The sequence below is a fragment of the Malaclemys terrapin genome, chromosome 1, assembly GCF_027887155.1.
Source record: "Malaclemys terrapin pileata isolate rMalTer1 chromosome 1, rMalTer1.hap1, whole genome shotgun sequence".
Taxonomy (NCBI): Eukaryota; Metazoa; Chordata; order Testudines; family Emydidae; genus Malaclemys; species Malaclemys terrapin.
In genome coordinates this window covers 102,649,230-102,661,058 of record NC_071505.1, presented here as the reverse complement: position 1 = coordinate 102,661,058, position 11,829 = coordinate 102,649,230, and the positions used below count along the sequence as shown (strand labels likewise).

At 45.8% G+C, this 11,829-nt stretch overlaps 1 protein-coding gene across 1 annotated transcript in view; it reads left to right on the top strand.

Moving 5' to 3' along the window:
* The first annotated feature begins 885 nt into the window (after positions 1 to 885).
* TRIM24 (tripartite motif containing 24) overlaps positions 886 to 11,829 on the top strand; it is a 153,297-nt gene continuing 142,353 nt past the window's right edge. The window contains exon 1 of the mRNA XM_054033664.1: positions 886 to 1,400. Within this exon, the coding sequence (XP_053889639.1) occupies positions 1,046 to 1,400 (355 nt within the window). The 5' untranslated portion in view covers positions 886 to 1,045. The remainder of the gene's footprint in view (positions 1,401 to 11,829) is intronic.

Below are 11,829 nucleotides of genomic sequence, written 5' to 3'. Positions count from 1 at the left end.
GTGTTGCAGCATATGTGTGGGGCCCACCTCTTGTCCCGATCTCCAATTTTGCAGCCAAAATAAAGGTGATAGGCTTTCTTAACCGTAGTGGTTATACTGCACTTTTGTGATGCAAAAGTCACTTCAGCACAAACATAGCAGAAGTTATCTGCACTGTTCACACAAGTACGAGACATCTCTGCTCACTTTGGCTAAACAGAAATGTGTCCCTTTGCAAAATCAAACACTGACAAATAAGAGAGCACGACACTGTATGATTTCTAGAGCTGATCTAGGGCAATTTGTTCAGCAGAGTGATGTAAGCTTTGTTATGATTGCATCATCCATGACTTCTAGGAATAACATGATGCAATTCATATCATGTATGACGCAATACCAGCTTCAGATTGCATCATTCATTGTTTTGCCTAAAAAGCAAGTACTGTCCAAACCCAGTCATAGATTTATTCAAAGATGTATTTTAGTCATTTCTGGTTTAAATTGAGATCCCTTCTCTTTATAACTCACTTATCCTCCGCCATTCCCAAGTCAAGGGTCGTGTATACTGACCCAATAGCATATCTTGAAAACTAGAGCCAATCAACAATTTTAAGCATCATTTTCGTTCTTAGTGACCCAGAATTAGTCAAGTTTGACTACATTTATTTCAGAAGCATTTTGGCTGTAGAGCAGTGAAACAGGTTGTGAGTGGAGACAGGGGGGAGGGCGGGTAACCGTGCGCAGAGGGGGCGGTGCTGAGGGTGGAGCTAAGCGGAGGTGGGCGGGGTCTCCAGCGCGCGGTGAAGGGGAAAGGGCTGAGCCAGTGGGAGGAGCGGGGCGGGGCTAGGCGGAGACCCATCTCCTAGGAGGGGGCGGGGCCCGGCTAGCCGTTGGCCGTGTCGCGCGGGTGCAGTTGCAACCTCCGAGGATAACAAACACCGCGGCGGGCGGCGGGGGCAGGGTCCGCTCGTGGGCGCCGCGGCCCGGGGTCTCGGGTGGGGATCGGCCGGTGGAGTCGCACTCCCCCCACCCCCGGGGGCGGGAGGCGCCGGGCGGCGCAAGGACAATGGAGGCGGCGGGGGCCTGGCCGGCGGATCGAGCGGGGGCCGCGGCGCTGAGCGGGGAGAACGAGGCCGAGAGCCGGCAGGGCCCTGCGGAGCGCGGCGGGGAGGCGGCCCAGCTCAACCTGTTGGACACCTGCGCCGTGTGCGGGCAGCACATCCAGAGCCGGCGGCCCAAGCTGCTGCCCTGCCTGCACTCGTTCTGCCTGCGCTGCCTGCCACAGCCCGACCGCTACCTCATGCTGCCCCCCGCCGCCCCGTCCCCCTCGCCCGGCCCGGGCACCCCCAAAGAGCTGCAGCCGCCGGCGTCGCCCTGCTCGCCCGTCCCTTCGCCGACCTCACCCCTGCACTGCACACCGGGTAAGTGCCGCTCTGCCCGCCCCCCCGTATCCCTCCCCAGGCCGGGCTGCTCGCCAGGGGGCTGCCGCGTCGCCACAGAGCTGGAGGGCGAGAGGCGCCGCTCGTGCGACCGCTCTCCCAAGCGCCGCGGCGGCCCCCTCTGGAAGGGGAGGGCAGGTGCTCGCGTGGGTCGCCGCCCTTTGGCGGGCAGGGGGAGCGGCCTGTGGGCTCTGGCCGCTCCCACCGTGGCTGTGGTGTAGGGAGGAATTGGTCAGGGTGGTGAGTGAGTGCCTGGGTCATGTCGCGATACGGGGGAAGGGGGGCTATTGAAAGGGAGCCCGGCCCCTCTGTTGTGTCTGCTCTGCAGGCAACTTCCAGGAGCAAATGGGGGGTTGTGATTTTTTTTTTTTTTTTTTTTTAACTACTACTCTTCTGTCGGGGACCTCATCATTGCCGCTGTTCGTGCGGTGCGTCCTGTGTTGTTAGAAACGAGAGACGGGAAAACCCTCTGATACCCTGTACATCTTCCACCCCCCTCACGCTGCTGGGTTGCTCTCTGCCTGGTGTTCTCCGGCACTTGACTCTCTCGATCTAGCTCTGGTTCTTGGAAGGAGCTTCTATTATTTCCTTTTGGTGCCACACCCATAATCGTCTGTAACAAGTTGCATGTCCTAAACGGAAGGCGAGAAAGCCGAACTGTGCAGTGAAGTTTGTGATGTGGATGTGTTTGTGGTTTTGCATCTTCTTACTGATCACTTTTGCACGTTGAAGAGATTTGATTTGCTCCGTACTGCAAAAGGTAGCTGAGAAGGGCTTGTGGTAGGGAGAAAAGAAGTATGGCAGTAAAAGATCTGTCATTTGGTGGTGAGAAAGTTGTTTGTGTTCCGAAGTTTAACTATTCATGTTAAGAGCAAGCTTTTAAGCAGCCCTAGATGGATTTTTTTTTACACCTTTTATAGGTGTGACATTGCACCAAGATGAAGTTGTCTATAAGGGAATGTGAAGATTGTAAAGATCTTTGATCTCTGATATATTTCTAGGAAATAGATGCATAGTACCAGAAATCTAGTACTTTGTTAGTAGTTTGTCAAAAAATGGGGAAAACAGTTTAAAAATAATTTCCTGATCTCCTTTCTTATGCATAAATTCATCCTGAAGAAAAGCTCAAACAAGCAGCTTGGGATGGAAATGAGTGAAGTTGATATATTTATTGTGGGGGAAAAAGAAGGTGTAACAAAATTAGAGCTGCTCTGTAATAATGTAGGTAGACCTATTATTGGGATGGTTACTCCATGAGTAAACTTAGTTCAATAGGACTGTGGTTTTCAAACTTTTTTGGCAACCCAGTTGAAGAAAATTGTTGATGCCCACGACCCGATGGAGCTGGGGATGAGTGGTTTGGGGTGCAGGAAGGGGCTCTGGGTTTTTGGGGAGGGGGCTCAGGGCTGGGGCAGGGGATTGGGGCATGGGTTTACCTCGGTGGCTCCCGGTCAGCGGTGCAGCGGGAGTGCTAAGGCAGGCTTCCTGCCTGTCCTGGCACCATGGATCGTGCTATGCCCCGAAAGTGGCCAGCAGCAGGTCTGGCTCTTAGGCAGAGGTGCGCAACCGGCTCTGCACAGCTCTCACCCGCAGGCACCGCCCCCCCCCGGCTCCCATTGGCCGGGAACCCTGCCCTCCTCCCCTCGCTTAGGAGCCGGACCTGCTGCTGGTCACTTCCAGGGCACAGTGCAGTGTCAGAACAGGTAGGGATTAGCCTGCTTTAGCCAGCAGCACTGCCAATGGGACTTTTAACGGCCCAGTCAATGGTGCTGACCAGAGCCACTGCGACCCAGTGCCTTACGTTCCGCGACCCAGTACTGGTTTGCGACCCGCAGTTTGAAAACCACTGCAATAGGAAACACTAAAGTGGGGGTCGGGGAAAGCAGGAAGGGAATAGAATAGCTCAATATAAGCCATCCCTCAGCAAACAAGGATTGTTAAGGGGCAAGGTCAGAACTCTAGCTCTGAATATTTTACTTCCTCCTAGCCAACCCGCAAAACTAGATGGAACCACAAGAAAGGGACTGCTTGTCACTGAAGGGCAGATGTTCTCTGTGATAAGTTAAACTCCTCTCCCAATAGCTCATTATCAGGAACTACTCCTTACAGATGTTTTCTGTCAATGACTTGGTTACATGTGTCTTTAGCTTATCAATTAGATAAACCAGATATGGTGAAAAGAGCTCTGTGGGTCAATGTGTTTTCTTTCTCATGAATGATTACCTGACATCTTGTATTATTTGAATCCATAAGAGGATGGTGAGCCATTAGGTAAGATAGACTTGCATGTAGACTTGTTTTAAAAAATTTTCTCTGGAAGTTTTGTTTCTACTGTGAAATAAACATTTTGGTTTTAAGAAGATGGTTTGGTCACTACATACGCTAAAGGCATTAGACTTTGCATGGGCTGAACCCAGTCAAACTTATTGGGTAAGCATTGTTGATATATAGGTTGTTCTAGCCCAGGGCCTGCTCTAGGGGTGGAAGGATTGCAGAGCTCCACCCAGGAGAGGTAAAGGCATGTGACCTGACACATGAGGTGGTGCATTCAGAGACTAGAAAGGGGATAGGGTTACAGCCAGCCCTGTAACCATGACAGTGGGGTTAGGTCATATAATCATCTTTTGTTGGTGTATTCTCTTGAGTTTTGAGGTCATGAGCAAACACAGCCCCAATGAAACGTGAATCCAAACTGACAAGTTAAATATAGAAGAGGTCCATAGTCAGGAGACAGATAAGATGTAGGGAAAGAGTGAAAAGATTCGGACTGTTCAGAGATTACTTGAACAAGAGGGACGTATAGTAGAAGTACATAAAATGAAAAAAAATGGAAAGCGTAGATTGAACACTTCTGTCTTTTACCTTTTTTATGATTGTGGAAGTGATGGCTGCAACTGTAGTTTAAAGATTTGGTTAAGGTTGCTTTTTTCCCTCCACTGTAAGGCTAGCCGGGATGCTAGCACAGGCTGGGGCAGGAACAGGCACAGTCTGAGGAGCAGTCTGTCAGAACTACCAGGCAGCTGGGAATCCTGGCAAAGTGTGGCACTCTGTACATCAAAACAGCACCTTGGAACCCCCATATTCACACCTGTCATGTAATTATGATATATTTCATACAAAGCATGCCATGTAAGATGTCATATGAAGAGTCATGATCTGCTGAAACCCATTGTTATGGGAAAAAAAGTATATCATTAGTATGTATTAAGTTATGAGATTTTGCTATATATTATTGAAATGTGTTATAAGTTTGCTAGTGACAGACAAAGAAGGCAAACCACTCCTATGAGGGTGTTCGGTGACCATTAATCATCGGGGGAGTTGTAATCAAGGGATTTACAATTCAATGACAATTGCGCAAGCACCACACAATGGGGACTGCTCAACTCTAGGACTCAGTTGCACAAGACCATACCAGGGAGATTGCTCAACCCTGTGACTCATCAAAGCCCACCAGGACATGTCTGGGCTAGTATTTTCCAAGCACGTGAACTGAGGATATAAAATAAGGGACAGTGGCATCGTGCCTTGGCCTTTCTCCTCCCCCACCTATGCTTGAAGCAACAAGAATGTTGAAAAGACCGACTTCAACAGAGGAGACTGGCCCCAGGATAGAGAGAGAAGCCTTTGTATTAAGTATCGTAACTTCTAGTGGGGTGAGAACTGCTTGATCTAATAAGGTTTAAGATTTAGACTGATTTTCTTGGTAACTGTCTCTGACCTTTTATGCTTGCCACTTATAATAACTACAGAAAGATAAATTTTAAGTTAATAAATCTGTTTTATATTTACCTAAAACAGTGTGTTTTGGCTGAAGTGCTTGGGAAATCTCAGCTCGGTTTACAAAGGCTTGTGTATGTCCTCTCCACATTGAGGGGGGGCGGACTAGATAATAAACTTACACTGGTTAGGCTTCGGACCAGGGCAAGATGGTACAGCTCTGGGGTGCAAGGTTGGAAAGCTGGGGGAAGTTGGCTGGTGTCATTTGTGAGTGTCTGGCAATCTTATCTGGTGGGCTCCACATGCTGTTGTGCTGAGTGATCACAGTACCTGGAGGGGTTTGCTGCTAGTAAAGTATTGTGAGAGATAGCTCATACTGGAGAGTAAAGGGGGCACAGCAGTACCCCAGTTCCAGGTTGTACCCTGGGGATCCTGTCACACAAGGTAGCAGTCTTGTGCAGGCTGAAGTGGCTTGTTTCCTAAGGAGCCTATATACCTTGTTTTGGGGTCTCCTAAAGTTAGGCTCTTGCTTGTGGATTGTCTGGGCCCTGATTCATTAGCATGGGCCTATCAGAGGACTTGCAGGTAATTACCTCAGAACACTCACTGGCCTCAGGGATGACTCATCACACCCACTTCACAAAGAAGTTGAATCCCTGCTTACCTTATTGAGAATACAATGTATCTCCTTTCAACACTTACCGCATTATAGTTCAGGTCCATTGTGACATGAGAACTCTTGACCAAACTGAACCAGAGTCACTTAATGCATTATGCCTACACCTACGATGAAGTTGAAAACTACTGCTTATGAAGCTAGTTATATGTAATGCTGGTGCTGCAGTGGTGGTTATACCACATATATGGAATGAAACTGTACTAATGTTGGGTGAGTTTTACCACACGCTTGGGGTCAAGACACTCAGGTTTATTAATTCAGACCTTTGTTTGAACCAAAAACATGGCTTTGCAGTTGCAATTACTATAAAAGCAATGAATGACAGCTACACAGAAAAATAAATTGATCCGTTACCTTCTCCTGGGGCATAGATGGGTCACAAGAAATTTCCCTTTACATTCTAACATCTATACCATTCCAGATTATATGACCATCCAGTCAACATTAAGCATTGTTTTACATAGCAAATACAATACCATGTGAAAGCTTCAGTTTACATACATTTTTCTGCCCATGCTATTTCTCTGTCATGTTTCGTTTCTTATTACCACTAATCATGCATGCTGGCCAGGCCTTTCACCTCTTACCAGTGTAGGGACTTCTTGGCAGTACATTTTGTGTGTTCATTGTACTGATAACTTCCTCTTATCTATATAATGTCCTTCAGCTCAGTACATTCTGTTTAAAAAAACAAAACAAAATTTTTTAAAAAATCACCTTTGTCCTGTACAACAGCTATAAGCATCATTAAGCAAGTCCACATAAGGACATATTAGTAACCAAAGACTAGGCAGAAGCCAGCTACTTTAGCATAAGTATTACCCTGGCCTGTCCAATGACACTTCCAACCATGACTAGGAGTCATGGCTCTGGCGAATGGATGTATTAAGCAAAAATGTAAACTGCTTTATTGTTCTAACTGCAAGTGTGATTGAATAAGGTGTACTTGTGGCACCTTAGAGACTAACAAATTTATTAGAGCATAAGCTTTCGTGGACTACAGCCCACTTCTTCGGATGCATATAGAATGGAACATATATTGAGGAGATATATATACACACATACAGAGTGCATAAACAGGTGGGAGTTGTCTTACCAACTCTGAGAGGCCAATTAATTAAGAGAAAAAAAACTTTTGAAGTGATAGTCCACGAAAGCTTATGCTCTAATAAATTTGTTAGTCTCTAAGGTGCCACAAGTACTCCTGTTCTTCTTTTTGCGGATACAGACTAACACAGCTGTTACTCTGAAACCTGTGAATAAGGTGTGTTGTACAGCAAGTATAAGAAAGTAGCTAGAAGCAATCATGGTATATCAGATTTTCAAATGCTTTCTCTTCATGTTAAGTTTTACTGTGGAAACTTACTACTCAAATTATTGTAACTTCTGTTCTTTGTGTAGGGTCTGTCAGAAAATAAGACTTATGTTCTGTTGAGGTTTATCAAGTTTTCAATCAACCATCTGTAATTCCATACCTGGTAATCTATATTGAGTCTGTTTGGTTTACAGATGCCTCTGTGTCTTGCAAACCTTGTATGGAGCTAGGTAAAAAGGTCTCTGGTAATACAGAGGAATTTGTGGAGTTTTCTATCAATTGTAAACAAGTATGGCATAAATATGGCTGGGTTTGAATGCATACCTTAGAAGCAGGCTTACAGTGCAAGGTGTAATACTGCAAGACTGTTTCCTGAAGAGGGCAATGTATGTATGACTGTGACATTACACAGGGTACAATCTGGACTGATGGATAGCTGTGTCCCCTCAATTCTCCAACCTGGGGTGCCTTTTACATTGCTTCATTGTAAGAGCAACCACTCATGGTCTGCTTCCACACCGCCTCCAGCATGTAAATCACTCCCAGATATACTGTATGAGTGTTTATAGCCAGCCACTCAGGAACTACACTGCAGGGCAACACTAGCAAGTTCCCATTCCCAGACTTCCCCCCCCCCCCCCCCCCAGAAGTGTGTGTCTTGTACTATCAGCACCCTCCTGAACAATACAAGGTCATATAAAATCTGTAATTTCATTAATAGAAAATGATATGCACAAATCCTGTTATCCCAAATAAAGTTTCCCGAACACACACTGGTTTAGATAAAACAATAAAACAAATAAAATTTTTCTGTAGTTATGAGGCATAAAAGTCAGAATTGGTTACAAAGCAATAAAAGGTAAAATGTAGCTAACACCTAGCTTAACAAGCTAGAGTGAATTCAAAACAAAGGTTTCTCTTGCCACATGCTTCAGCAGTCTTACTGGGTGCATCCTTTCAGCTAGGTCCCCCTCCTCCAGTTCAGTGTTAATTTCCTTATCCTTCAGGTGTTGATGCCATGGGCAGAGAGAAAGGGAGGAATATTTTGGGGTGTCTGTTCCCCTTTCTTATAGTTCTTTTTTTTCTTTGAAAATCATCTCCAGCTGAGGTTCAGGAGACAAAGTCTGTGGAGATGAGAACCTGCAGCTGTTTCTTTGCCAAGACGTAAATTTCTCGCTCACACCTTTTTTCTTGCCAAAGAATGGCCATTTGACCAGGTGATAGTCCATTTGATCTTGTTGACACCTAGCTGAGCTGTCAGTTTGCTCTTTCTTTCTGAAGAACTGGTTTGTGGCTGTTTTTGCAAACTTGGACTATGTATCAGGCTTTGTCTACACAAGCACTTTTGTTGGTCCTGGGTGTGAAAAAAACAGTCCCCTGACTGACATTAGTTTCACCGATAAAAGTGCCATTGTGGACAGCGCTATGTCAGTGAGAGGTGCTTTTTAAATACAATGTTGCCACACACAAGACAATAATGATCAACAATTGAGTTTTCGATGATCAGCCATACTTTTCACAAAGCATACTTTTTACAAAATGTATCATGGTCTTGTAAAAGGGGTAAATGTAAGGTTACAGACTGTCACAGTGACTTTTTGTGTTCAGTCTTGTCTTCAACTACTTGGCTCTTCTCTGTGTCAGTTGACCCCGTTTTCTCTGTTCCTAAAAGTTTGATGGCTGTATGCTAGCAAATTAAGACTTAGATTCACTAGTATGCTCCAGCTGCCTTGCATTTCATAACGTGAAACAGCTGTGAACCTGGGTTTAAGTGACCAGTATGCTCCAGCTGCTTTAAATTGCTTCTGGCCTTAAAATGAAAAGAAACAAACAAATTATTACATATCTTCAACTAAATAGAGATATCATATGGTAGCATTCTTCCAAGTTTCTTATTCAGTGTTAATATATGAAATTTTAAATAAGTACTTTGTCTAGGAATATTTTAATCAGTAACTTTAAGGTAAAAACAAGTACAGGGCGAATTATCCCACCAGCATTGGAAACTGAGGGAATTCAGATTTAGTGCTTGATTAAAGGAAATCAAACACTTTTAGGTATGGAAATGACACCCAAACAACCTTTGTGTCCTGTATTGATGCTATAGGAGGTTGGTGTGGGAAATCTGAGACCTCAAAGATGTCATAATTAAGGCTGCGTGTCTGTCACAGAAGTCATGGATTCCGTGACTTCTGCAGTGGCAGGTGCTGGCTCAGGGCCAGCCTGAGCCAGGCAGCCCTTGGGGCGGTTTGGCTGTGGGAGGGGGTTGGGGTGTGGGGGGTGCTTACCTGGAGGGGGCGGGGGGAGTCCCTGGCTCCCACTGGCATGTTCCTGCAGCTCCTAGGTGCAGGAGCCAGAGAGGCTCCATGCACCGCCCCTGCCAGCAGGCTCTGTCTCCGCAGCTCCCATTGGTAGCAGTTCCCGGCCAATGGGAACTGTGCCTGCGGAGCAGGTGCTTGTGGCGGGAGCAGCATGCAGAGCCCCCCTGGCCACCCCTCCCCCTAGAAGCTGCAGGGACACGGAGCCAGGTAGGGAGCCTGCGAGCCTCACCAACCCCCCCCCAGCACCTGCGGGGTCCTGGATCTCAGGCCGCGCGCCATGGCCTGCCTTCCCTCCCCCCTGCAGGGTTCCCTGGCCTGTGCACTGCGGCTTAGGCACTCCCCCTGCACCAGCAGGAGTCCCGGGCCACCCCTGCAGCACCCTGGATCCCCCCAAGAGCACCTGCGTGCGCCCCCCCCCTCCAAGTTTTAGTTAAGGGTATACAGTAAAAGTTATAGACAGGTCACGGACCTTAAATTTTTGTTTATGGCCCGTGACTCATCCATTACTTTTACTGAAAATACCCGTGACTAAAACGTAGCCTTAGTCATAATCAGCATCGGTTGTTTGCATAGCATCGGTATAAAAACAAAAGAAAGTTAAATGAAATTGAAAGGTAGTATGCATTAATATCCTCTAGGAATTATTTTGGGGGAATTTCTATGGCCTGTGTTACACAGGAAGTCGGACTAGACACATGTAACCAAGTCATAGCTTAAATCTGACACTAAATATTTTGGTGGGGGGGGGGGAGGGTCTCTGTCCTACAAGTTTTAGATACCCTACACCTTGTGTGGAGGCCTTGTCTCCTATGGCATGAGAAGCCAACTTTGTAGAACCTTAATTTGTATTGTTTCAGAATTAAGAATGTGCCTATTAACCAATTAGTAATGTTAAAGAAATATAGAAAGCTTTGCAGCTCAGGATAATTGACGAGACTGTTTTTAAAATTAAAAGAAAAGCATACACCATTGTATCTGTTCAGGTAAGAGATGCAATTAACTGGAGGGGTGTCTGGTCATGAGTTTCAGGTTTGTTTTTACACTCTTGGTAGTGATGCTTCTTTAAGCCATAGACTAAGGAAATATATCTTACCTTATGGGCCTTGTCTTCTCGGGGGATGAGAGAGAGAGAGAGAGGTGAATTAACTAACTTGAGATAAAATCCTAGTGAAGATTGAAGACAAGACCATTGGTAGTCTTAACACAAGTTAATTTATGTGAAGATTACAAATTACCTATTCCTCATTAGAATTTTACCTTAAATTAGCTAACTTGAGTTAAGAACACACCTTCCCCTCTCCACCTCTCCAGTGAAAACAAGGCCATGGTGTTTAGTGCACTGTTTGGACACTAGAAACATTCTTTCAAAGCCAAAGGGATACAGGAGTTTGCATCTACCTGCTGTGGATGGAATTTCCGTGTAACATGGGTGGAATTGCCCAATTATGGTACATCTATAAAGTTGGTATTGCTTACTGCAGCTGAGCCCCTTATAGGGTTGGGGAAATCCTGAAATATTTAATCTGTCAGAAGTGAATTTTGACTTAATTGTATGAACAACCTCTGATGCATAACTGAACACTCAGACTTCATGATGGTAAATACTATGAAAGCTCAATTCTAATAGTACACTTGATTTTAAAATTTGCCATTTATGCTGTGTGATTTAATCAAATAACATTTTACGGTGGATTCTGCTTAATAGCAATCACAATTTTAACAACTTCCCCTTAATAGCAACAATTTGCCAGGAACTGATCCCATCCCATTGACTTTGATATTAATGGGATTTAGATATTGGCAACAGGAATACCACTTCTTCTCTTTTTAGAAGAGAGGTCCTACCTGTAATCGATTTTCTGGCTCTCAACCTGGGCAGCAGAGCACTTCTGCTGCAATGTCATGGTGGACCTCTCTCACTGACCGAGCTAAGGTTCGGGAGGCCCTATGTGAGCCCAGTTCTACGCATGAGTGGGTAGCTGAAAAGCTTGGTGTCTTGAAATCTGTTTTGTGCATTGTTAAGAATAGCAGTGATATTTTAATAGGAGCATGAGAGCAGCACAAACCAAGGCTTCAAGTAGCAACACAATGGCAAGGAGGTGGACGTTAGTGACATTAGTGAAGTCTTGCGGCTCTGGTTTCAACATATACCTGTCGCCAAAGTACTTGGATTTTTTCCATGCTGATATTGAAACAGAAAGCAGCTCACCTGGCAGCAGCTCAGGGAAAGGAGTTCAACCCTTCTGATGGCTGGCTTAGTTGCTGGAAAGGCCAACCCTATGTTCTTCAGTGTAAGGAGCATGGCAGGAAACAAGACACTCACCTTCCAGCAGCTCTGATTTGGAGGGTGGACACCCTGGCCAGCTTTCTAGTCCG